Source organism: Danio rerio, chromosome 7 (assembly GCF_049306965.1).
Source record: "Danio rerio strain Tuebingen ecotype United States chromosome 7, GRCz12tu, whole genome shotgun sequence".
NCBI lineage: Eukaryota > Metazoa > Chordata > Actinopteri > Cypriniformes > Danionidae > Danio > Danio rerio.
In genome coordinates, this window is record NC_133182.1 from 20,791,646 (window position 1) to 20,817,475 (window position 25,830).

The 25,830-nt window shown below is 32.6% G+C and overlaps 1 protein-coding gene and 2 long non-coding RNA genes across 5 annotated transcripts; 1 reads left to right on the plus strand and 2 right to left on the minus strand.

Annotated features, from left to right (window-relative positions):
* Window positions 1-945: 945 nt before the first annotated feature.
* cldn15a (claudin 15a) lies at window positions 946-7,012 on the minus strand. The gene is given in 5 exon segments (NM_200404.1): window positions 946-1,438; window positions 1,545-1,652; window positions 4,499-4,580; window positions 4,780-4,944; window positions 6,633-7,012. Coding segments are annotated over 5 exon segments (669 nt in total). The 5' UTR covers window positions 6,850-7,012; the 3' UTR covers window positions 946-1,341.
* A 4,297-nt stretch (window positions 7,013-11,309) lies between these two features.
* LOC141375437 (uncharacterized) lies at window positions 11,310-14,694 on the plus strand. 3 transcript variants are annotated; one of them, XR_012383492.1, is made up of 6 exons: window positions 11,321-11,629; window positions 11,875-12,018; window positions 12,730-12,846; window positions 12,940-12,981; window positions 13,302-13,432; window positions 13,772-14,694. It is a non-coding gene; the product is annotated as an uncharacterized lncRNA (long non-coding RNA). The 3 variants fall into 3 exon arrangements; XR_012383491.1 differs by having other exon boundaries at window positions 11,323-11,629; window positions 13,302-13,388; XR_012383493.1 differs by lacking the exon at window positions 13,772-14,694 and having other exon boundaries at window positions 11,310-11,629; window positions 12,951-12,981; window positions 13,302-13,756.
* A 4,405-nt stretch (window positions 14,695-19,099) lies between these two features.
* On the minus strand, window positions 19,100-22,084 carry LOC141375345 (uncharacterized). Its single transcript, XR_012383248.1, has 3 exons — window positions 21,965-22,084; window positions 21,777-21,853; window positions 19,100-20,454 (listed from the first exon to the last, which is right to left on the minus strand). It is a non-coding gene; the product is annotated as an uncharacterized lncRNA (long non-coding RNA).
* Between the last annotated feature and the right edge of the window lie 3,746 nt (window positions 22,085-25,830).

Here is a 25,830-nt window from a genome sequence, read left to right on the forward strand (position 1 = left end):
AAAAACAATAGAATAAAAAGAATGGAATAGAATAGAACAAAAAAAGAATAAAATATATAATCGAGAAGAAAATAATAGAAAAAAGAAAAGAATAGAAAGAAATAAAAATAGAATAGAATAGAAAAGAATTTAATTGAATAGAAAATTAAATAAAAGAATAGAATAGAATAGAATAGAACAAAAAAGAATAGAATCGAAAAGAAAAGAATAGAATCGAAAAAAATAGAATAGAATAGAATAAAAAGAACAGAATAAAACAAGAATAGAATAGAGTAGAATAGAAAATAATAGAATAGAATAGAATAGAATAGAATAGAATAGAATAGAATAGAATAGAAAAAAACAAAATCGGATAAAAAGAAAAAGAACAGAATAGGATAGAAAATAATTAAAAGAAATAGAATGAAAAAAGAATAGAATCGAAAACAATAGAATAAAAAGGAATAGAATAAAAAAAGAATAGAATAGAATAAAATAGAATAAAAAAGAATAGAATAGAATTAAAAAGAAACAAATAGAATAGAATAGAATAAATAGAATAGAATAGAATAAAAAAAATGGAATAAAAAAGAACAGAATCGATTAGAAAGAAAAGAAAAGAATAGAAAAAAGAATAGAATAGAATAGAAAAATAATTAAATAAAAATAAAAGAATAGAATCTAAAAGAATAGAATAGAAAAAATAGAATAGAAAATTATAGAATAGAATAGAATAGAATAGAATAGAATAGAATAGAATAGAATAGAATAGAATAGAATAGAATAGAATAATGGTGGCCCCTCCAAATAGTCATAATGGCACATTCAGAATAAATTTGCTAGGTTCAAGTGTATTGTATTTTGGATTATTGTATGAATTGAAAATAAAATATAAAATATATTATTATAATTTGAAAAATCATTACTACATGAACTTTGTCAAAGCATAAAACATCCTCAAGTGCATGTTATGTATTTTATGTTTAATGCTTGTATAAAATACATCATATAAAACAGGTTTTATTTTTTACAAATAAATGCAGACAAGATAATCAACACATAATGAATCTTCCTTGTCTTTTCTTAAAATACTTGATTCATGTAACTGCAACAAAAACATTCTGAACACAACCGAAGGCATTTTATTCCTGTACAGGGAATCAGCTCTATATAATGTCCTCCATGGTGTTTTTGCACAGCAAAACTGACATGGTAACTTTTTACTTGATTCATGACTTATTCTTAGATGGCCTTAAAATAGAGAGTGTAGTATAAATATTTACATAATTGCACTGATATAGCATTACTAGACAGAATACCAACAGTCAACGTTGCTTTTGAAATTGACCAGAAAAGCTTGATTTACACGTAAGCATTTTTTCCATAAGTGCTCTGGGTTTCTCTCCTGGATGCAGATGCTGAGTAAACTGTTTCACGGGTGGGATGGTATGAGTAAGCACTGCAAGAGAAAGATATAGAATGTAAAAAATGTGCCCGCAAACACACTGTATTAATAAAAAGCACTTTAAAAATAGTATGACTGACTGTGAAAAAAAAAAACTCACGTCTTTTTTTCTGTGCCTAATTTGCAGCTGAACATGAGACAAACTCCACCACAGATGGCGAGGACAGCAGAGGCCCATCCAATGTATAAAGCCTCTCCAATCTCATACCTTCACCACACACACAAAAACATAGTTAAGTCAAAACAACACACAATGGATTCACCTTTTACTTTTGCACATGTATTCCCATGTTTTTGACACGTGATTACATTCACATTTGATTTTCATGTTTACTTTAAAATGTTCCAAAACCACATCTTCCGTTTGCAAAATATGCTTTACATGTTATTTTAACTACACTCAAATTTACCAGAAAGTTAATTCTACTCATTTGAAAAGAATTTTGAACTCAGTGTTGAAGGAGTAAGTTCACAGTACTCATTATAGTTTTTTAACTCAAATGGTTTGTAGCAATCAGTTTCCTCAAACAGTTTGAGTTGCCTTAACTTATTGGGTTTTCCAGTACTCAGTTGGTTTGAGTTCTCTTCATTTATTGGGTTTTACTGCACTCAAATTGCTTTGTTTACTCAAATGGATTAAGTTCACAGAACTCATTAGGATTAGTTTTTGAACTTAAAGGGTTTGTTGCGATCAGTATCCTCAAATGGTTTGAGTTAGCTTAACTTTTTAGGTTTTACAGTGTAGAAATTGACCGATATCAACTTTTAGAACTGATACCAATACAATAACTCCCTTCTTCCACACAATGTAAACAACGATGGGATCCACACAATCAATTTGTGTACGAACAACATGAAGGAATGAAGTTAAGTTATTCATTTTTACACGTTTAAATGGATTGAACATAAAGCAATTGGGTTGTCCCCAAGAAAACCTCAAGAATTTTGTTGTTTCACTTTATTTTATATATAATAGCTTGAACAAACACTAAAGATTATTTTTGAGTGTACAAAACAACTCTTATTTATACACCAGTAAACAGAACTTTGTAGTTTGAAGTGTTTTTAAAGTGTTTTTGTTTAAAAATAAAACAATTGATGCATTAAAAAGGAGATATAAATAAACCACATTGATCTAAGAAGTTCAATTACGAAACAAGCAAACGCATATATAAATGCGACAGCTTTTGTGCTGCAAAAAACAACACTGTAAATGCAACTTAACCTACATCTTTTCTGCCACTTTAGGTCAGTGCATTTTCTCGAGCTGTAAAACACATTGAGATTACACTCAATGTGCAACACACAAGCCTCATATTGACTGTAGTACATTCGCACCCTAATCTGACGAAGAAGACATTGTCTAATAAAGTTGTTTTTAACAATATTCTTTGGTGAACAAAAGTTTCCTTGAAGTTTCATATGAATATAGTTAAACCACTGAGGTCACATGAAATGCTTTTACAATGTTTTTGGTTCCTTTTCTGGACTTCTCAGATCCGTTTCTGTCTATAAAGTGTCAGAGAGCTCTCGGGTTTCACCTAAAATATCTTCATTTGTGTTCTGATAATGAAGAACAGCATGAGGGTGAAAATATACTTTAAATATCAAGAAAAAATATCTTAAAATCGATCGTTACCATAACGTGACCAGATGCAATTTTGCTCATGTGAAATTGATGTTTTTTGTAAGGCTTTGAAAATCGCAACAAGAAACTTTTCAATTTAATCTGTCTAACATAGTTAAGCTGTGTAAATCTATCAGTAGCTACTGAAGAAACACATGGTCTTCATGTATAATCAGGGGCGGATTTAGTGATTTGGGGGCCCTAAGCAATTCCAGTCATGGGCCCCGAAAGTTTTTAAATGCACCTTTTGTGCTTTAATTTATTTTTAATTGATTCATTTTGCTGTTTTAATTCTCATATCACTCAGTCTCCCTTTCAACATTTTGTCTTAATGCAAAATAATAATAAGACCATGTAAAGCATCTTGTAAAACTTTTAAAATGATTTTTTAAAAAACAAAAACGATATATAAACTTTTTTTTTTTTAACTAAATCTTTACCTTTGACTGCATCGTGATTGAGGGTGGAGGACAAATTTGTACATTTGCGATTGTAATAAACATTAAACTTATTTTTTTTAGACCCTCATCATACAAAAACTGATGGAAAATTATGTTATATAAAAAATTTATAGATATAACTAATACTTCTGTGTATTTATTTGGGGGCCTTCAGATTTTCTGGGGCATAAGGCTGCTTATCTTACTTATTATTGTTTAAATCTGCCCCTGTGTCCAATCACATGTTAACATGAGATGTGAAATATGTTGAACAAGTCATTAACAGTTTTGTTGATTCTTAAGCAAAATACAGAATAGAATACAGTATTTCTGTACAGAATCACACTCTTACCCTACAAACCCAAAAGCATGTTACTTTGTACAAGCCTAACTAAGGCTCTGCAGTTAAGTATTGGCTATAATAAAATATAAATAAAACCTTTGACATACAATAGTCAGAAAGTGAAAAGGAAAAAACCTAAATGATAATAAATAAGGTGAATAAATTAAATCAGTCCTTATAACCCCCTTACATTTGCACTGCCACAATATTTCAAACAACTTTTCTATCTTTTTTATGTGAACACATTTGAACACTTGTAGACAAAATGTGATCACTTATGCATTACTTTTGTTTCACATATTTCACATGTGATTTTAATTTTAATTGCCAAATGCCATGAGAATAATAATCACATTTCACAGATTTCAAAAGACTTTTGGCTCTAATTGTCTTCCATATGTCTGGTTTAACAATTAGAAAAGCGTATGAATTTAAAAAAAATACTAACATGCACATTAAAATATTTAATAAATACTAAAATATCCCACAAATTAAAAATGTCTATTTTAACGTGATGGCTACTTTGATACTTGTTAAAACTGCAGATGCACCTGCTGAATGAGATTAAAGAGACAGCAGAGGGCAGCGTTTTCACTTTTCATTTCTTACATCTCGGGTCCACATTTCCACATCAGGTTACTTACTTTTGCCCAGGGTAGAGAGGGTTGAAAAACTCTTGGGTGATGTTGGCAGCGTACCATGACACTGATATCATCGTGCACAAACCTGTAGATGGGATTAAAGGCATAAAGATAAACAGATAAAGCAATAAAGCGTTCTGAATGGAAACCTGATAAGGACAACTTTAAAGACAGCCGTGTTCTTCTCTTGAAATACATATTCATTTATAGGCCTATTTCATCAGGCTTCTTTTGAAATACGTAGCCTATATATTTAATAATACTGGGTGAGAGATGTGCTTTACCTTGCAGGAGAAAGAAAACGCCTCCGGTACCGGCTATTCTGCCTTTGAGCACGTAGTTTTCCCCGCCGGCCTTCGAGCACTGCATGCCGATGAGAGTCGCCACCACCCCGAATGTGCCCGACACCACCGCCGCAATCATGAGAGCACGGGACGCCTGGATGTAACCTGAGCGAAGAGTAACATGCACCGTTATATTTTACTATTATAGGAAATATATTACTATATTATACTATACAATTATAGTAAATAATTTGATAAACTTGTTGAAAACCTGAATACAGTGTTGAAAAAGGAATATCATAGAATAGATAGGAGTCCTTAGGCTGTAGGCTAAAAGAAAGAAAGAAAGAAAGAAAGAAAGAAAGAAAGAAAGAAAGAAAGAAAGAAAGAAAGAAAGAAAGAAAGAAAGAAAGAAAGAAAGAAAGAAAGAAAGAAAGAAAGAAAGAAAAATAAATGTAACGTTACATACAGTGAAAAAAAATAAATAAATAAATAAACGAATACTTTTTATTTGTTTAATAACAAACAAATGTAGAAAAGACTGACAAAGAAAACAAGCCCGGCAGCAAAATAATCAAATTAAATAAAAATAGAACAATATTATTAATAACAATAATTAATACGTTTTATGAAACACAATTTATAATAATGATAATAATTGATAAAAATAAATAAATAAATAAAAAGGCTACAAATAAAGTAAACTAAACATAAATAAATAAATAAATAAATATAAAGATTTTATTGGATAAATAAATACATTTAATAATTAGGCTAATTAAATTCATAAAAAATTTAACAAAGAATGTTAAATGGATGAAAGATGTGGCCTACATGAGTAACTGACTAGATAACAAAATAATTAAATAAAGAGGGAAGTAAAAAATTTTTTTATAAATACATACATAAATAGATATATTATTATTAATTATTAACCCTCATAAATAAATAAATATATATATATATATATATATATATATATATATATATAAGCTTAAAGGGGCTAATCATTTTGAGCTTAAAAATGTTTTTTTTATTAAAAACTTATTTTATTTTAGTTAAAATAAAACAAATAACACTTTCTCCAGAAGAAACAAATATTATCAGACATACTGTGAAAATTGTCTTGCTCTGTTAAACATCATTTGGGAAATATTTAAAAGAGAAAAATTATTCAAAAAAGGGCTAATAGCATAGATAGATAGATAGATAGATAGATAGATAGATAGATAGATAGATAGATAGATAGATAGATAGATAGATAGATAGATAGATAGATAGATAGAAACACAAATTGTGGTTAATAAATGGAGAAAAATAAACATGCAATTAGCCTAGGATCAAATGTCAGTCTATAATCAGTCCCTATGCCAGACTATAAACAAGCAAACAAAAACAAACTAAATAAATAGATGATAATGAAAACAGGGTAAATAGTCAATATAGTTGTAAAAGAAATAAAACGTGAAAATAAAGACTAAACTACAATTAGGATAAATGCTAAAATAAAAAAGATCATTGAAACAATAAATAACAAGAGATAAACAAAGTCCGATAAGCAATACAATTTACTTCACTCATTCAGTCGCCCATAACCAAACAAATAAATACCGACAAGGGAAATAAACAGGCAAATCCTAAACAAATAAAAAAGAAGACTAAATTACAAATTAGGAAAGAAAGAAAGAAAGAAAGAATTTTCTAAACACAAACACTGCAATCAAAGCTCTCATCCAAAATACAACTGACTTGCATTGTTTTTTAAATACTATTTTAACTAATAATAGCAATAGTAGGCCTATAGCTTAAAATAATAGCCTAGCTAAAAATGTTATGTCAAATTTTGTCCTGACCAGATAGAGCGAGCAGAGACGGGAATTCACGGCACTGGTGGACCCCTGTCGAGTCCGTGGCGCAGGACATCCACAGATTCTCATACAGGGTCGATGTGGTGATCACAGTCCCGTCTAAAGAGGACACTTTCCAGTAGCGGTTAGGAATTGTGATGCCAACCATTGTCCAACTTACAAAGCCAAGAAACAGAGCCACGGCTTCAATGATCGGATCCATTGTAGCTGCAGATTAACACAAACTGCAAAAATCATCCAGGCTTAGTATTCCTGTGAGAGTTTGTCCTTTATTTGTTTTCAAAACCCGAACACCTTTTGCTGAAAAGTTATAGAATATATCCAGGTTTAATTGGTTTTCTGTTCCATGGAGAGCTGGACCGCACCAGTGTGGCATCAGATAGAGTTGTGAGTGTCAGCGGGTCTTTATAGGCTCTGTGCGCCCTCCCCACACGCGTGCACATCTCACATTAGTTTTTTACACCCCGAAACTCAACAGGTGGTTATCAACAAAGTCCAATGGTCGTCAACTGACCTTCACTGGCTATGTATCCGCTATGTCTTGTGGACTCAAACACGCCGTGTGCATTGTAAAACGCGATAAGTTGATTTCACCTAAACAATGCGAGAAACATGACAAGCATGAATACCTTTAAATAGTTTGAGGTTGCAAGACTTGCTTCCTTTTTAAATTGACCTAAATGCACAATTTATTTGGTAAAACAATCAATGAACTGAAACCGGATAAAATGTATTTAACGGGATATTGCGAAATATTGGATTTCAAATGTGTTTTGAGCTTTAGTGTTTGATTTCTTGTTGTAACGCGATCCCCCAGAAATTATTCATGTCTATTTACACATATAGTACAAGCATAAACGTGTAGCCGCTTTTGAAAATTAATATTTTTTTCAATTTTCAGTAACTGTAGACAATATATTTTTGTGCATTTATCAAAACAGATTTAATTTATTATACAAAACAGTTACATTCATTAAGATAAGAGTTTGGTTACCTCATTAATCGAAAGATGGACCTAATCCATTTAAATTCAAACTTGTTATTGCAATAACAAAACAACAAAAACAAACAAACAATTAAACTACAAAATGTCAACTTAATTCCATATTTATATACTCAAAATATGATGTCTGCTGTTCGTTTAAAGTACTTACATAAAATAAGCTGAAACAACAGTTATTGAGGTTTTCTTTGGGAGAGCTTAATTGTTTTACGTCCAATCCACATAAATCTGTAAAAACCAATAACTTAATTTCTTCATGTTGTCTGTACACAAATTGATTGTGTGGAACCCACCATTTTTTACAGTGTACATTAAAAAAGGTTTTTGGTGCTTGTTTAACTTTAAAACGATCAGAATTGACACAATTCTTGAGGTTTTTTTTGGGGACAAACTTGTTTTATGTTAAATCTACTTTATTTGCAAAAACAATTAAATTAACTTATGTGTTTTGTGTTGGGACTGCATGAAGGAATTTTGTGCAATCTGGGCCGGTATAAGATTCTGACAATATGATAACCTTGGATAAAATTTTGGTTTCACGGTATTGTGCTCACTGCTCTAAAATACATTCTTTTTAAATGTCTGGATAAAAAACAAAAACGTAAAAAATATATATTTTTGAAAGATTTATTATATTTTGGAGAAGTAAACATGTCAGGCTGAATAATTCACATGAATCACTGCCCTTTGCTGTCTTCTTTTGTTTTTAAAAACACAGATTTCATGACAATTTAAAACAGCATCTTTTAAGATTTTTTTCTGCTGGAGACACTGTTGTCCTAAAAAACAAAACAAAACAAAAAACAAACAAAGAAACAAACAAAAAACATTACACACACCTTATCAGTATTGCAGAAAATTCTGGCGGTTTTAAAACCTTGACTTTTCCAAACCGCGGTATACCATGAAAATACCTTTATCCAGCATTTTTCACAGTGACAGTGTAAAAAAGCAGGGTTCCACACAATTTATGTATTTTGTTCCAACACAAATTAATTAAGCTAACATAACAAACTTAAGTGGGTTGCACAAATTTTTACACCCCGAAAAAACAATAAAACAATAAAGTCCCACTCCCCCCCAAAATTTAATATTTTCCCTCAACATATTAATTTGGATGTACTAATTTTTGGACTGCATCTAAAGTTTTTTTTTGTTAGATTAGTTCCAGTTTTGGCATTGGTATAATGTAATATAAACATAATTATACTACGAAAGTATAGAAAATATACATATTTGCTAAATTTAAGTATTCATTCATTCATTCATTCATTCATTTTATTTTCAGTCCGTTTATTAATCTGGGGTCATCACAGTGGAATGAACCACCAACTTAACCAGCACATGTTTTGCACAGTGGATGCCCTTCCAGCTGCAACCATCACTAGAAAACATCCATTTACTCCCAGTCATACACCACAGACAATTTGGCCTACCCAATTCACCTATAGCGCATGTCTTTGGACTGTGGGTGAAAACGGAGCACCCAGAGGAAACCCACAACAACACAGGGAGAACATGCAGACTCCACACAGAAACAACTAAGCCGAGACTCGAACCAGTGACCATCTTGCTGTGAGGCTGGACAAAAACCAGTAGACTGAGGAACAGCTTTTTCCCCAGAGCTGTCTCCCTTTTGAACTCTACACCTCACTGACTCTTTTTCCACCCCCACCCCACAAATTTTGCGCATATTTATACATTGCACTGGTTCGCTTATTTGAACTGTACATACCCACTGCACATGGACATCTGTAATTATGTACACACCCACTGTACATATACATTTGTAATTATTTTTATCTATCTGCACACTTCTGATTATTAATAGCAACCTGTACATATATCTCTGTTCATAGCTAATACAACCTGTATATAATGTTGATAGCACATCACCATAGTATTTCTATAACTGCACTTTATAACTTATACCTGTATCCTGCACTTGCAGCTATAGCACTGCAGGTTAGACCTAAACTGCATTTCGCTGCATTGTACTTGTACATGTGTAATGACAATAAAGTTGAATCTAATCTAATCTAATCTAATCTAATCTAATCTAATCTAATCTAATCTAATCTAATCTAATGTCTTCTTTATTAAATATTAATATAATATTAATGTATTTTTAAATATTGTCTTAACCCCCAGCTTTTGAACAGTTGCCATACAAAAAAAATGCAAAACCAGAGATACTTAAATAACAAAGCTCTTTAACAAAAACAAAAGTGGTCGAAATGAAAAAACAGCAGTGACTATAGTATGAACAAAGGTAAAAACTACATTTCTGAAAAATACAGTAGTCCAAAAAAAAAAAAAAAAAAAGAGTAAGCCCTTGCTTTGAATGACTTCTGCTCATCTGTGTCTCTCAAAGGACATCTGTAGTCTCTTGCTTTGGCTATACAGTGCATGTGGTCTTCATCTGGACATACATGGTTTCATGGACTTTAGAACTGCTCAAAATGTAAGAATATAGGTTGTTATGATTTTGATCTCCACTAAGTTTGCAATTTCAGATGCAGCCTTAGTTTTTTCTTGCGGGGACTTGTATGCTTCACTTTGGTTCCTGCTTCTTATTGTCATGACGCTTTGATTACCTCACACCTGTTTATATTTGAGCTCATTTATCTTGTGTAAATCCTTCAGTTTAGTTTGTGCAGTGCATGCCATTTCATAATGTCTGAAGCCAGTGCAGATCTTGTTCTTTTAACAAACTATATTTATTACATGTTTTTGCAAAAGAAAGAAAAATGTAATAAACACAACAAAGAGAACACACTGTCAAAACTGCTTTAAATTGCTTTGTTGAATCAAAGTAAATGTTCTACTTATCTCAACTTACATTAGTCAAACTAACCAAAAATTAATTTACTTATTGAAAAAAGTTTATTGAAATAAAAATTAGCTGTCATTACTTTTTATCATCATGTTTTTGCAGTGCAGAAGACATTTTTAACCATTTCAAGAAATGTTTTTGGCAATTATAGAACAGCATTTATTTGAAAAACATTTTTTGGCAACAGTGTAAAGTTCTTCACTTACTCTTTTGATTATTTAATGTGTCATTGCTGAATCCCATCCATTAATATATATCAACAGCAAAACTCCTGATTTTTGGACAAATAAGAGCCATCTGAAATGTACTGAATGCGTTAATAAACACAGCTAAAATAAGCAATGACTCACCCAAATGATTCAAACATTAACCTGGCCTTTTAATAACAGATAGTTTTAGTGAATAGGCTACTCGGACATTTAGTGAAACGTTTTAAGAGACGTTTTTTAAAGTAAATCTCCAAAGGAGTCACTATCAAAAGAGGGAAAAGGGTAACTACTGCACGCAGTGATTAACTCAACAACTGAAGAAGCGACTGACAGTGTTTATCTGTTACTGCTTTTGTCTTGTGTTATCTGTCCCACTGCTTCCGATATCCTCATATATCCATCAGCCGGCCTGCAGACTAACAAACGCCAAATTACACTGTAAAAAATACCTGTTAATTAACCAGATTATTTACAGTTGTGAATTGCATTATGGGACCTTGATCTCTGATCTGTCGACTTTTGATGATGAAAATTCAACTCTACAGTTTAACAGTGACTTTACTAACATTGTAGTAGTTTGAAATAGTATAATGTATAAGAAAAATTATATATACACTGTTAGACATTTCTGTAAATTACACAGTTATTTACTGTATTTCACCCAGTGTAATACTGCAAATTCCTTTTACGGTAAATAACTGTATTTACCGTTGCATTATGGGAATTTAGTGTGACGTCGAACAACATATACAGCGATGTACTGTATTTGTAAAAATTCGTGTATTATACTGTATTTTCCACAACTGCTTCAACGCCACCTTGCGGCGATTCGACTACTCTGCACCACATTTTGCCTGAGGACCCTGGAGCAATTCTGGAGGACAATTTATTAGTGTGCCTGAAGAACATACTGGATTTAACAAACTTTACTCTGGTAAGCTGAGGCAGTGTTTCATTTTACAGAATGTTTTGTGGACGAGAATAGAACAAAGTAAAGTATAAAGTTGGCTATTATTATTTTCTCTGGCTTGGCGTTATTTCGCCCATTTGAGAAATATATCATCTATTAAGATGTTACCTTTATTTAATTTATTACATTAACACTACTATTACTTTAAATAAGACTGTTTATGACTATTAGCCATTGTTCTCGTCATATCTTTTTATTTATTTACATAGGAACCGGTGTTGCAGCGGGTTTTGGTTTAGGAGGGAACCAGAGGTATGCAGACAGTTTTGGAGGACACTTAGAACGAGACAACGGTCCGGCAGAGAGTGTTTTCCCCCAGAAGAATATGAATGAAAGACCATCAAATAATCCAGGTAAAAGCGCGTCTGTCTGTGCTGACAACACTCGACATTGATTTGAGCACCTCTATTAGCATTTGTTTGCTCGGCAACATTGGCTGAAGCGATCTTAAAATGGTAATGTTAACTGTTAGCTAAACTGAGCTAAGTTTAAACTGAATTGGACTCAAACTCATTTTAACGTGCAACGTTTATCTTATATTGATTTATACTATATATATTAGATGTTGTGAACTTATTTTTCTCTGGTTTAGAGTAACTTATAACGTTAGCTTGAGAAAATAACATCGCGACGTAACCTATAAGAACGTTAACGTAAATCTATACAATATGCATAGAGGTAAAGTTGGTTTTATATTCGCACATTCGTTCATTTAGACGACTCTATACTGTTTACCATGTTACTTTGAATATTCGATCAGAATTAGCATGCCAGTATGACTTGAAATCAACATTAACACTGTTTATTTGACCGTGAGCATGTTGTACTTTGATAGTCATTAGCTGCTAAAATGATTTCGCTATTTAGAGTTTGCAAATAATACTTTTATGAAATTAAATTATTAAGGGGGAAGTCTGAATCTGCTAATATAAAACCAATTTTACCTCTATGCATTATGCTAATAACCACCTTTTTGCTATTTATTGTTTGCTAATTATTTTTTTATCACAACTCTTGACATTTGGTTTAACATAATTGTTACCATTATATTTTTTTCTGTTTAGAAATGGCTCTGGCACAGCAGCAGGTTTTGTCTGAAGAAACAAACAGCATTTCGGAGGAACATCTTGATCAGCACAGCCTTATGCTTAAAAAATAAGCAAGACCAGTAAGCAACCAAGGTAAACAAATAAAAAAAAAAGTTGTGTGGAGGTTGTGGATTGTAGCATGGTATTCTTATCTGTATTTTTGGCTTTTTTATGGTCTCAATATAGAATACTGGAAGCCTGCCTGTGCAAACTGGACCTCATACAACAGTAAGTACTGTACATCTATTTGTTTCTCAATATAGTAACGTTACTTTTAATACAAAATGTGTCACATGTTTAGTTGCTAGCTAAATAAAAAAATCTTTTTCCCTTTTTTATTAAACCATTTAGTAGGGTTTTTTTCATCTTTGTTTATAATATTTTTGAGCAGATTGAGGTCTGTCATGGGTCAGACATTTCAAAATACAATAATTAGTATTGGGATACATGCATTTGTCTATGTATTAAATGTCCTTTTCCCCATTTCATGTTGCCTAAATATTTTGTAATAAATAAAATAATAAATTTTTTTGTATAAATAATTCCAGAGGATGAAACAAAATGCACAGCAACAACCAGAGTGAGCCAGAAGATAGCAGGAGAAGTACTGAAGAGAATGACAACCATGAACAACAGTGAGTTATCCTTCTTTCACCAGCTAACTGAGAACTTGGATTAGGTGAGACACTCTCAATAATTGTATCAGTATTCAGTCAGTTTTAGTTTATTAGGAATACATAAAAAAAATAGTCTAATCTGTCCTGCAGTGAATCAACCCATCACAAATGCTACAATGTTTTTGTAAAACCTTGTTAGGGAAAAAAATAAACAGGACATTCTGGTTAGTTATCTTTTAAACATGTTAGTGAGCAGATTATGAGCAGGAGCCAGTTGCTCAGTACCAGCTGAAAACTAGCCCAACCTAGCTGCCATGCTTCAAAATAATTAACCAGTATATGATTTATTTTTTTAAACAAGCTTCTTCTATGCTTATGTTAGTCTGTTTGTCCTTATCCAGAGTTCTTCATAATCCTGGAACTGGGCCAAATCCTGACTAGATGCTGTGGTGGTCATGGAGGAGTGAATCCTAAAAGACACACGTGATCAATGAGTTTCCGCATTGATCCAATGGGCCAGCCTGACCACCCGCTGGTGAACTTTCAAGCCTCCGGTGCCTAGACTGCGGCCTTGCACAAGTTTGGCTAGAGGAGAACTGGTCGTGCCCAACTGAGCCTGGTATCTCTCAAGGGATTTTATTCTACACTTTCGTCAGTTGGTGAAGTTTGCTCCATGCCACTGTCGCCACTGGATCACTTGGCTACAATTGGTGGATCGGTGGATTTGCTCTTCAGTGTTTGGACTTTTTTAGCAGTGACATTTACTGCTTCAATTCTGAAAACTGGACTGAAGCAGCTTCAATTTACAAGAACTTCTATGTTAAGCTGCTTTGACATCATTGATCTACATTGTAAAAGTGCAATAGAAATAAAGATGAATTGCATTTGAACATGTGAATTCAGACCTTGTTGAGCATTTGACACCAGAACTAGTAATATTTTAAAGTTGGGTTGTTTCTGAGTCGGCTAATAGTTACAAATATTTATTTTTCCAACAATATGCAATTCAGAAGTTTAAATTTTTATTGTACATGTATGTTCTAGTGCTTTGTGTGATTTATTTATTTTTAATGTGTTGATTTTATTGCTTAATGTAATTTTCACACATTTTCCTTAAATGCTTTAAGCATTATTAATGTTTTAAAGAATGGAATATTTTGTCATTGTGTCTGGTTTAATGTCAGTAGTACTTAGTACAATTGGGGTTTTTTTTCTCAACAATATGCAGGTCAGACACTTAAATTAGTTTTGTACATGTATGTTAATGTGCTTTGTCATTTTCAATGTTTTTTTTCTTAAAATAAAATATTTTGAATGATTGAAATGTAATGTTTTTACACATTTTTAAGCTTGTTTTAAGCATCTCCAATGTTTTAAATAAAGAGTGTTTATTTTGTTAATATTTTGTAATTGTGTCTTTTTTTAGGTCTATAGTATTAAAATAATATTAATAAAATTATATTATAAAATATTTAGGACAAAATTAAAAGGTTTACAGTAGCTAACTGTTAACTTAGGTTTTTACAGTAGTTAACCATTTTCAGACACTACGGTAACATGCTGTAAACGGATTTGCAGTTGTATACTGTAAATCTAAAATACAGTAACTTACTGGCAACAGTGTTGCCAGTAAGTTACTGTAAAAACCCTTTGAAATGTCTAACAGTGTAGATAAAGTCTCTAATGCAGAGGTGGCCAAACATTTTCTTACAAAGGGCCAAAAATCTAATTTGACTGTATTGCATTAAAGTTGCCATTTCCTAATTTATTTCACAATATTCAATTATAAATAGCAAAATTACTTTAATTGAATTACAACAAACAATTCATGTTATATTCCAATAGTGTTCAATGCTGTCTAGTTACAGTGACAAGTTGCCGATGTCTTGTGCAATGTCCTTGTCAAGTGAAAGTATTTACGTAAAAAACAAAAAATCTCATTCATTTACAACATTTAACTAAAACCTTTAATTTCAGCTTTTTTGTAGCTTAACAATAAAACAAACAAAATGTCAATCAGACATTTTTAAATCAGAAATGATCTGTTAAATCTAAATAAATAAATGTCTGTCATTCTCCCTCTCTTCTCAGATGGGACAGTGGGCCAAAGGTTACCGTGCGCCAACTTTGCCCTGGGGGCCCTGTAGTTTGGGCATCTCTGCTCTAAAGTATCAGACAATGCACTGGCAGTTTATGACATGGTTTTTATACCATAATATAGCCCACCAACCCAGACAATTTATCACTTTAAACTATTAAAAATGTTAATAAATTTTTTCAAACTTTTCAATGTTTAACATTGTTGGAAGAAAGATCAGGCTCCCATCATGCAATTCAAAAGAATAAATAAATGAAAACAAAAACTTAAATGACAAAGTATGGAAAACTGCTGGTTTATGGATATTATTTACAGTGTAGGACTGCACAATATCAAAAAACTATTGTTATCAGGATAATTATATGCAATATTCATATCACAGAGAAGTGCAATAAACCTTTTTTTAGCAATGAGTAGGCGCACACGGAATCTGAAACAGAGACCGATAATGAATAATTTGTATTAATATATTTATTTTTATTAAACCTCCTCACTGTAAAAAAAAAACCATCAGCTTAAAATGTTAAGGCAACGAACTTCAGGACATGTTTGAGTTTTCTCAACTTAAATCAAGCTAAATGAAGTAATTGGGTTGAAAGTTGAGTCAACTCAAAAATGTGCTGAAGTTTTTTGTCTTAAAATGTTGAGTCAACATATTTTTTTTCTTTACAGTGCTGTTGACTTGTGGGTTAAAATGACCCAGGCACCATTTTAACAGCAGAAAAAAATAAACGTTTTTATTTTTTCATCCCGTTTACTTTTTTCTAAAATGACCACAACATTTGTAAACATTAACCATTTTCTATTTTCATGAAGGCTGAATACATAGGATACACAACAGTTATACTTTGGGTCAGTTTTGACTAGCTATAAAATCCTTTTTACACCCCAAAAGCTTCATGGCACACATTTCAATATACATACACCCCAAACACACACAATAAGAACCTGCTGCTTTAACTTTTATGAATACAACAATGTTTACACCAGGTACTTTTAGCATTAGAAAATATAATAAGCTGGATTAGTCAAAAACAAGTGGTGCAGAATGATTAAACATTGATGAAATACTGCACACTGATGAGGGGAAAACGACATTCAAAGAGTTTGTAAAGAACTCTTATTGATCTTTTTTCTTCATGGAAAATAGATTTGGGTATTGAAATTAAATTTAGCTGCTTTAATATAGAAAATTAAAAACATATGAGTTGTAATACATAATGCATATGCATAGGTGAGTTTACTTTGAGTGCTGGGTTGTGGGTGGAAGGGCATCCACTGCATAGAACATATTCCAGAGTAATTGGTGGTTCATTTTGCAATAATGCACTATGGACAACAAAAATCTGCCTGGAAGAAAAACTTGCAGTAGAAATTCCAAGTGAAATTTGGGAACAAATCTTGGACTGGTTCACAGATGTTACATTAACGCAAAGTCTCATTTAGTTTAAAGTGCTTCATGGGCTTCATTTTTCCAAGTGTAAACTGAATAAAATATTTCCAGAAGTGTCGCCATTGTGTGACAAATGTCAATGTTTAGATTCCAACCCATTCTTATGGTATGTTTCCCAAATTACAGAGTTTCAGGAACAAAATATTCCAGGTTTTTTTCAGATACATTAAACATTTCAATTGAACCAGATCTTTTATTAATTATATTTGGAGTTTCCGAATAATCTTTGAGTCTTGCACGGGTACAACAACAATTTGTTTCATTTGGGTTGATCTCTGCCAAAAAAAAAACCTTACCCTTTTGCTTTGGAAAACAAAGAAATTCCAACTCTTAAATTATGGCTGACAATGTTATTACATCTGGAAAAAATCAGGTATACCCCAATACACTGTATATAGAAAATGTGCAGTGCTGGTGGTATTCCGGGAACGTGGTTGAGAAACACTGCACTGATAGACAAGATTTTGTTATTTGAAACAATTAAGTTAATTTTTTTTCTACAAACTTGTGATTAATATATTTACTATACCTTTAGTACATACTTTACCATTAGATAGCACTGGTGGGTGGTTGGTTGGGGAAAGTAAGCTTACATTTTGTTTAATTATAAATTTTTTTTTTGAATGTCTAATTGTTAATTAGGTAGTTGTTGTCTATTGTTTTGAATATTTTAAAAATAATTAATTTAAAAATAAATGTCTGCTAAAATATTTAATAATAAAACATTTAAACTAAAAATAATGCATGTTACAATAATGAAATTGTTAAAAGATAGCCAATATTGTTTAAACAATTATTTAATTGAATAACTGCCACCCACCTGACTGCTGTCTGAGATTAAAAGTGTCAACATTGGTAGGAATTAGTCACTGATGACACGGCAGAAATGGCCACAAAAGACTGTATATCTATGGCAAGTTTAAACACCATGAATCACAATGCATGCAGATCCTTCATTAATGATTAATGGCTTAGAAAGAAATATTCTTCATCTGAAAAAAGATGATGCTAACAAAACAATACACCCAGGAGGCTGAAGTTCATGTAGTAATAACCAAAACTTACAGATTTGACAATAAGTATCTAGATTATTGTGAAATCTCCTTGAACTACACAAAGCCTATTGATTTTGAGCATTAACATTAATAACAAGATAGGGACTTATCCTTTACTGTACAAAGGCCTATAGTGATTAACTTATTTTATTGATGATGAGAGACTAGATATTAGGAGAGAGCAGTACTGAAAATAGGCAAAATGCCATACCGTATCTTGAAAGATAAATATATGGATTTCCTACGTAATTCACTGTTAAAGGAAACAAGTGTTGCACAACATGGCTTTGGGAAGTCTGTAAAATAATATCAACTGTAATGAATTCCTTCCATCATGAATCTTTCTGTCTGTCTGTCTGTCCATCAATTTATTTATTTTATAATCTTGGTGTGATTCAGGAATTAGACCTGAGTTTCAGTAGTCGTGTCAAAGCAGTCAGTAAATCAGCATACTATCATCTCAAAAACATTGCAAGAATTAGATGCTTTGTTCCCAGGGAGAACTTAAAGAAACTTGCTCATGCTTTTATCACCATTAGAGTGGATTTTTTCTTCCCAAAAAGACAGTCAGTCGCAGCTCATCAAGAACGCTGCGGCCAGGATTCTGACCAGAACCATAAAATCAGAGCACATCACACCTGTCCTCAGATCTAAACAGTGGCTCCCAGTAACATTTGGAATGCACTGTAAATTCTAACATGTTCAGTTTACTTAAAAAAAGTTTGGAAACCGATTGCCTTATTTTTGCAATATAAACTTACAAGGAAATCTTAAGTTAAGTTTAATTATTGCCTTGAAGTAAGAAAACTAAAACTTATAAAGTAAACTAACTGTTAAAAATTAAGTAAGTTTAATAGAAAATTCTAGTTAACATACTTGTCATTATTTAGTAATCTTACTTAGGGTTTTATAGTAAGATTATTTTAATAACTCTATTTAACTAATACTGTTCTACCATGTTCAGTTAACATCTTGAATGCTAGTAGTCTCAACATTGTTTTAATCCACCATTTTAAGTAATGTCAACTAAAGAAACTACGTGCAATCGGTTTCCACATTTTCTTCAATTAAACTGAACATAAAATATGTAGTTCAACCTACAAGTAATGACATTATACAGGTCTTAAATGTAAACATTTTATTTGACAAAATTAGCAGAATTTCACAATACACTTGTGATATTTTAGTATCACAATACACTTGTACACAATACAGTTTTGTAAAAACCTGTTGTAAAGTGCTGTAATATACTGTAAACAGCAATACAGACAAAAAATATAATAAACATGTTCAACCCTAAAACACAAGTTTTCGAAAAGGTTTGAAAATCTATCAAAAAAACTTTAAATACTTGACACTTGGAAAAAAGATACTTGAATTAGTGTAATTAAACATGCCATTGCACCAGCACCTTAAACATGGCAGCATATAGACACTCACAGAGGAACAGATATTAAGCTTTAAAGCTAATTTGTTAGACTGTGTAGTTTAGATTTTCCTACAGAAAATATCACATTAGTGTGGTCAAAAGTATTGAGTTTGGTATCAGTCAATACTGAAATATTAAAAATATCCATTTTCCACCAGCATTTGAGTGCTACTGAGCTCGTTCTTAAACACCATTGATTGGCCACTGTGTTCACATGCTCAACAGAAATGACTGTGATTGGCTGTGACTTTCATAGGTTTACCATTTTTCACTGAGTCCAAACAAAGTTACACAGACACTGAAGTGTTTCAAAGCCATGTCGATAGCTGATTTGTTTAAAAGCTAACATATAAGCTATCTGGTGATGAATCGACTGATCGACAGTGCTTTGAAGTTATCCAGTGTCTTTGTATCTTTGCACCTGGTGAACAGTGGTGAAGTGTGGTAAAAATAATGACCTTCAAAGCCAATCAGTCATATCTACTGAGCATGTGAACACAATGGCCAATCAGTTCTTGCAATGTTAGTGGGAAATGGATGGACTTTTTTTTTTTTTATTTCAGTACCGATTGGTACCAAACTCAATACTTTTGACAACCCTATAAATCACAATACACTTTTTTGGTAAAAAAAAAAAAAGTGTTTTAAACACCAAAATGCTGCAGTCCTAAATGTAACACTGCAAACAGCAACATGTTAAAAAGCAACACTTTGTAATTAAACATGCCATTATACCTGAACCTTTAAACATAAAGCACAGCAGTATATAGGCACTCGCCGAATAAAACACATTACGCTTCCCTCCCAGCAAAAGCAACACACGTTGAACAAATTCAAATGCATTGCTCAAAGTCTTTGGGTAGTCCGAATTCAGTGTGTAAATCAAAGCAAAAAAAGAGACATACTGCATGTGGCAAAGTCCATAACCTCTTTTCCTTCCAGTATAAAGGCCCACATTGCATCCATAATGAGGTTCTTTAGACATATTCACACACGACAGTCAGCAGGCCAACATCTTCTGCACTGAAGTCCGACTCTACAATTACATCCTATGAATAGAGAAAGAAAAATAAGTAAAGTTTGATATTCTAAATGGCACTAATAAAGCCTGTAGTGGCCAGGAGACCAAAAGCAGAGGTGAAAAAAATACAATTCCTTGTGCTTAATTTAGTAACACTTTAGTAGGAACCAATTACCCTATTAACTAGTTGCTTATTAGCATGACTATTTGTGTTTATAGTACATTTTACATTCAAATGCTTCTTATAAGAAGGCCTTGCTATGGTGCTCCTTCTTCAATGTAGACCAACACGATGGATTTGCCTGTACTGCTTCTACTAGGCTTGTCATGATAGTGGAATTTATTACCAATCCATATAGTAATTTTAAAAACATCCATTTCCTGCTAACATTTGAGCATTGTTGAGTGTCATTTCTGTTAAGCATGTGAACAGAATGGCAAAACAGTGCTGTTTAAAAATGTGCTCAAAAGTGCTTAAAATGTTAGCAGGAAATTTGCTGCTTAAAATTGCAGCAGAGATTGGTACTAAATTCCAGTATCTTGAACATGATACTATTCTAAAGGAACAATAGATTTTTTTTAATTAAAGAAACACTGTAATGTAATAAAACAAACTGCAGTAAAAATACTTTTAAAACATTTTCAAGAAATTAAATGCAAATGTGTGAGAGACCAATTGGTGCTACATAATCAATATAAATATTTTGTAGGGAAAACTTAATAAATTGGGAACCAATTCATGAATGCATTTGGTTTTGCTAGATTAAAGCAGTGAGTCAAGTTTGCATTATTTAGCACACTTTTTAAAAATGTATTAATAACTATTTTTTAATAAGAAAATTGATGTTTTAGTATGGCTTTTAGAACAAGGGTGCAGCCATCTACAATCCCACAGCAGGTGACTTCACAGGGTTGGTTATAATACGGAGCATCTTTGACTTTGTGGCTTTTAACACTATCTTTTTACATCTTAATCCAGCAGGTTCTTTCAACTGAAATTATATTTCTCTCAACATATTACATAGGTATTACACTTATTAAGATTTTTTTTTCAAGCTAATCTTCCTCCTTTTCAAAACAAGTGTGTTTAAAAATTAAAGAAATGCATTCATTACTTCACTGGCCTATGAAGCTAACTGACCCTGTGACGGCACAAGCTGCTGTATTTGCAACATAGCAATGCTCTTGCTCCAAAGGCCATAATATAACATCCCTCTTACTTTCAAATACTTACATTAAATGCATTTGTTTTATTTTTATAAAATTGAAAATTTTTATTAATAAGTGAGGTAAACTGGAATGACTGCTTCATTTCCAGTCTAAGAAAGCAGAAACAATAATACTACTTACAAAACACATCCTGAAAATTTCTTTAGACTCATCCCTCTAAAGGACTGAAAGACCCCGGAGAACTGCTGCCAGATGACCTTGAAAAAGTAAAGACAGGTAGACATGCATTATAGCCCAATGAAAACATCAAATGCAATTTATTGCAATCAAATGCAAATTATGATTCAAAGATGATGTCACAAAAATACCTTTGAATTAACATGTTGAAAATTTCTTCTAGTTTTCTTCTGCAATTTTCTCCTGTTTTTTTTTTTATTTCAATCAAACGAGCAGTGTGTGTCCAATGCAGCGTAGAACTTGGATCTCACATTTCTTCCTGATATTCAATTGAATTCTGCAAAGATCCAATCAAAACATTATTAGTCATTAATAACATTCAAAAACACAAATTCACAAAATCACACAAAGTTTTGAAAAGAAAACAAACCTTCTGCAGCACTTGCATCAGCTGGTGTTTCCTCTATGACTTCCTTCTGGATGTCACTGTTGTGCACAAAAACGTAAAGTGTTATTGACATGGCTAAGCGAAATTCTAAAACAAAAAACAGAAATCAGAAATACATGCAATGATACAATGCAATGCCATTTAGCAACAGATGTTACACTTTAACATGACATAGTTAAATGTTCTTGAATAATAAAAGCTGCCAAATACTCCCGGCGCCTGTCATCAAAAGCATGAGCTATACTTGTCACCAAACAGTAATAAACACAACCCCCGATTAAATATACTCATGGCATTGTTGCTGGTGTGCCTTACTTTTATGCGCATTAAAAGTGGAATAAATATTTGTCTCAATTGATGTCTTTAAAAGGACACTGAACTTTCTGACTAGGGTTGCACGGTTTACCGGTACTATGGTAGTATCGTGATACTATGGCTCCAAGATACTGGCGGTGCCACTGTAGTTTGTAAACGGTAGTATTGTCATTAACAGTCTGCCTACAATACATAATGCTGCATGTGAAAAAGTCACTAAAATACTTACACGATTCAGCAACAATAGATCATTGTATTTTAATAGTCTATGGAGCAGTACAGTACATCCCCCTCCAGAAGCCTCCAGTTAGCGAGTAAGCACTGCCTTGAAGTACCATCACAGACAGTCAATTTCCAAAACCTTTTCATTCATTGTTCCTCTCTGGTGGAATGATCTTCCCAATTCTATGCAGACTGCTGATTCACTAGTATCATTTAAACGAAACAACGAAAAACTCATCTTTACACATTAAGCACTTAACACAAACAAATAAATCACTCCAACCCTCCTTACTGTAGATCTTATTTCTCAGAGCAATAGCATTTCCTTTGTAGAAGTAGTGCTTCTTGTTTGTATTGCTTCTTCATGTTGAACTGCTGAATGCCTCCTTATTTTTAGGTCAATTTGGACAAAAGTGTTTGCTAAATGACTAATGTAAATATAAATGTGATTGACTTACACTATTTTTCCGGCCACATGCCGCTCTCCAAGATTTCCATGCATATTTTAAGAATTTCTTTGGCAATGTTTGTTCCTCCTGCCTTTATCAATTCTGCTGGTAAGACTGGGGGGACAACACAAGATTACCGGCTAGTTTTTCAAGCCAATTTCTCCCTTTACAACAATTGAAGTATTGTCTAGATTATCTTGGTGGTTCTAGAGATTATTTTATCAGATTTTCCTGTGGGCAATGTCCTCCATCTCCAATCACAAATCCTAAATGTTCAACATGTAAAATATTCACAATAAGAAATCATGAGGTCTGTTGGACAAAAACAAGTTGAACAAACTTTGAGTTGCAGAGTAAGTTTCAGGTTGACAAATAAAGTGTAGGTTACCATGGTGAAAAAAAAAAAAAAGAGTTTGCGAAATGGGTTTGAACCAAATGGCAACCTCCCACTCTCCCTTGTGAAGCTAATACGGAAGTAACTAGAATTGCAATTCATCGAAATTTTGATAGTGCAGGCTCCATAATAGAGCACATTTCTATTGACATCATTGTTAAAATGGCCAACTTTGCAGCAGAAAAAGAGGTGTTTTCACCCTGGTAAAAAGAACGATTTTGTTGTATATAGCAAATATTACCCCTCATGACAACTGTGAGGGGATGAATTTTTTTTATAGTCCGTTTCATTTATAGTAAGTTATATTAAGTCTGCATAATTAAGGGCGGAGCCATTTGAGTGACAGCTAGGTTTTGCTGGTCGCTGTCACTTCACTTCAGCTGATTCCGGCTGATTAGCCGCTGAACCCTGCATATACATTGTATTATTGTTTTGTTTTATGTGGCTTTACAGTCAATTGCCTTTTAAAATTATACAATTATAAATAATATGGCATGCTCTGGGCACTTAATAGTGCTTACAATCCATTCAAGTTACTTCCATTTCCCAGGGGATTGAAATTATATACTTATACCATCTCTATAAATGTATATGTTTTACTTAAAATCGTTTATCATTTATAATTTCTTTAGAGCTGTAATGCACTACAGAATCTGACAGATTGATTAGCTGTAGGCTCTAGAACAGTCACCTGAAGCGTTGTCATACAGTGTTATGCCTGTATTTTATAAGTAGCCTTGCATTTACTAACACAGACTATATTTTAAGTATTTGGAAGTAATTCACTTTTTCCTCCGGTAGAAAAACTTCATAAAAACAATGCTTAGTGGCTCAATGTATTACAACAGTGTTTTAAAAAGATTAAACACTTTATTGATATAGTATACAACCAAGCACATATGGTTAGAACACACACAAATCACAGGTCATTTTCCCAAAGAAAAGCCAGTCTAAGCAAAATGCTAGTAGGCATCTGTAGCACCACTTACGCTTCGCCTCTTTGACCTTTTTTGGTAACCCACAGTCGGCACGATGAAGCGTGAACATAATGGCGATGGCCTACTTGTGGCTTCATTTATTTTTATTTACATATAGCTTTATTTGCGCTCTTCAAAAACCTTTGGGGGACGTCACAGAGACTGCGTCCATATCTTTAACAGTCTATGGTTTAGGGGTTAGCTTTGCACTGGAATTCATGTTTGTTATCAATAAAAAGTAGCTCCACCTTTTTTGATTTAATTAGCCTTCTTAGTCAATTTGAAATTGATGAACACCAGTCATTCATTAATTCATTCCCTGATTCATTCATTCACATTCTAAACAAACAAACAGAACAGCATCAATATTGAATTAATAATCAGACAGACTCAGAAGTGGGACAACCATTGCAAGTTTCTTTTTACAGATACCCTCATGCTTTTCTTTTGCTGATCAGTCGATCCATTTGTCAATGAAACATGATTTTTTATTTTATTTATTACATTTAATGTAGAAAACCGTTCTAAAATGAATAAAAATTTTGAGTTGAACAATGCGAGGCCAGCAGTTAGACTAGGTGCTGCTATTGTGTTGGACCGGCTTTGTGTGATAAGCTGATGATTGTTCTGTGTTTTAAAGGTCAGGTTTATCACCAGCTTGCTTGACTATTGCTATAAACTCAAGTTTAATTGCTCTTTTAACAAACACAATCATTTTCACACATGGCTATGCATCTGCTCGACGATGATGCTTTTGATGACCGAGTGTTTATGGGGACTGTAAAACACACTTATAAAAGAGTTCTGAGACTTTTTGTAACAAGGTCGAATCCTATTTTTTTGGAGATCTCAGCACTCTTCAGTTCAGATCTGCTAACACGAGTGCCATCCTGAGCATGGCAAAGCTGCCAGCAATAACTGGAATGCCAGCTTTATTAAAGATAAATGGTCCCTGTCAAGTTAACCGTGTTAAATGGGATTGTGTAACTGTAGTATCATTGTGCCTTTTAAATGACACCTGTGTGTCATGTAAAATCAGAGACAAGACTAGCTGGTAAAAATGGCGATTTCCAGGAACAGGATCGCGTTTGGGTGTACTTTGGCTAACAAACATGGACATGAAGTGCACACATACACACTAGGTAAACCATTTTAAATATTATGACTTGTTTATGTTTTTGAAATAAATCATCTGCTCCCAAAGGTTGCACATAATAACATTTATTTAAAATAAAATATTTTGTAACAAAAA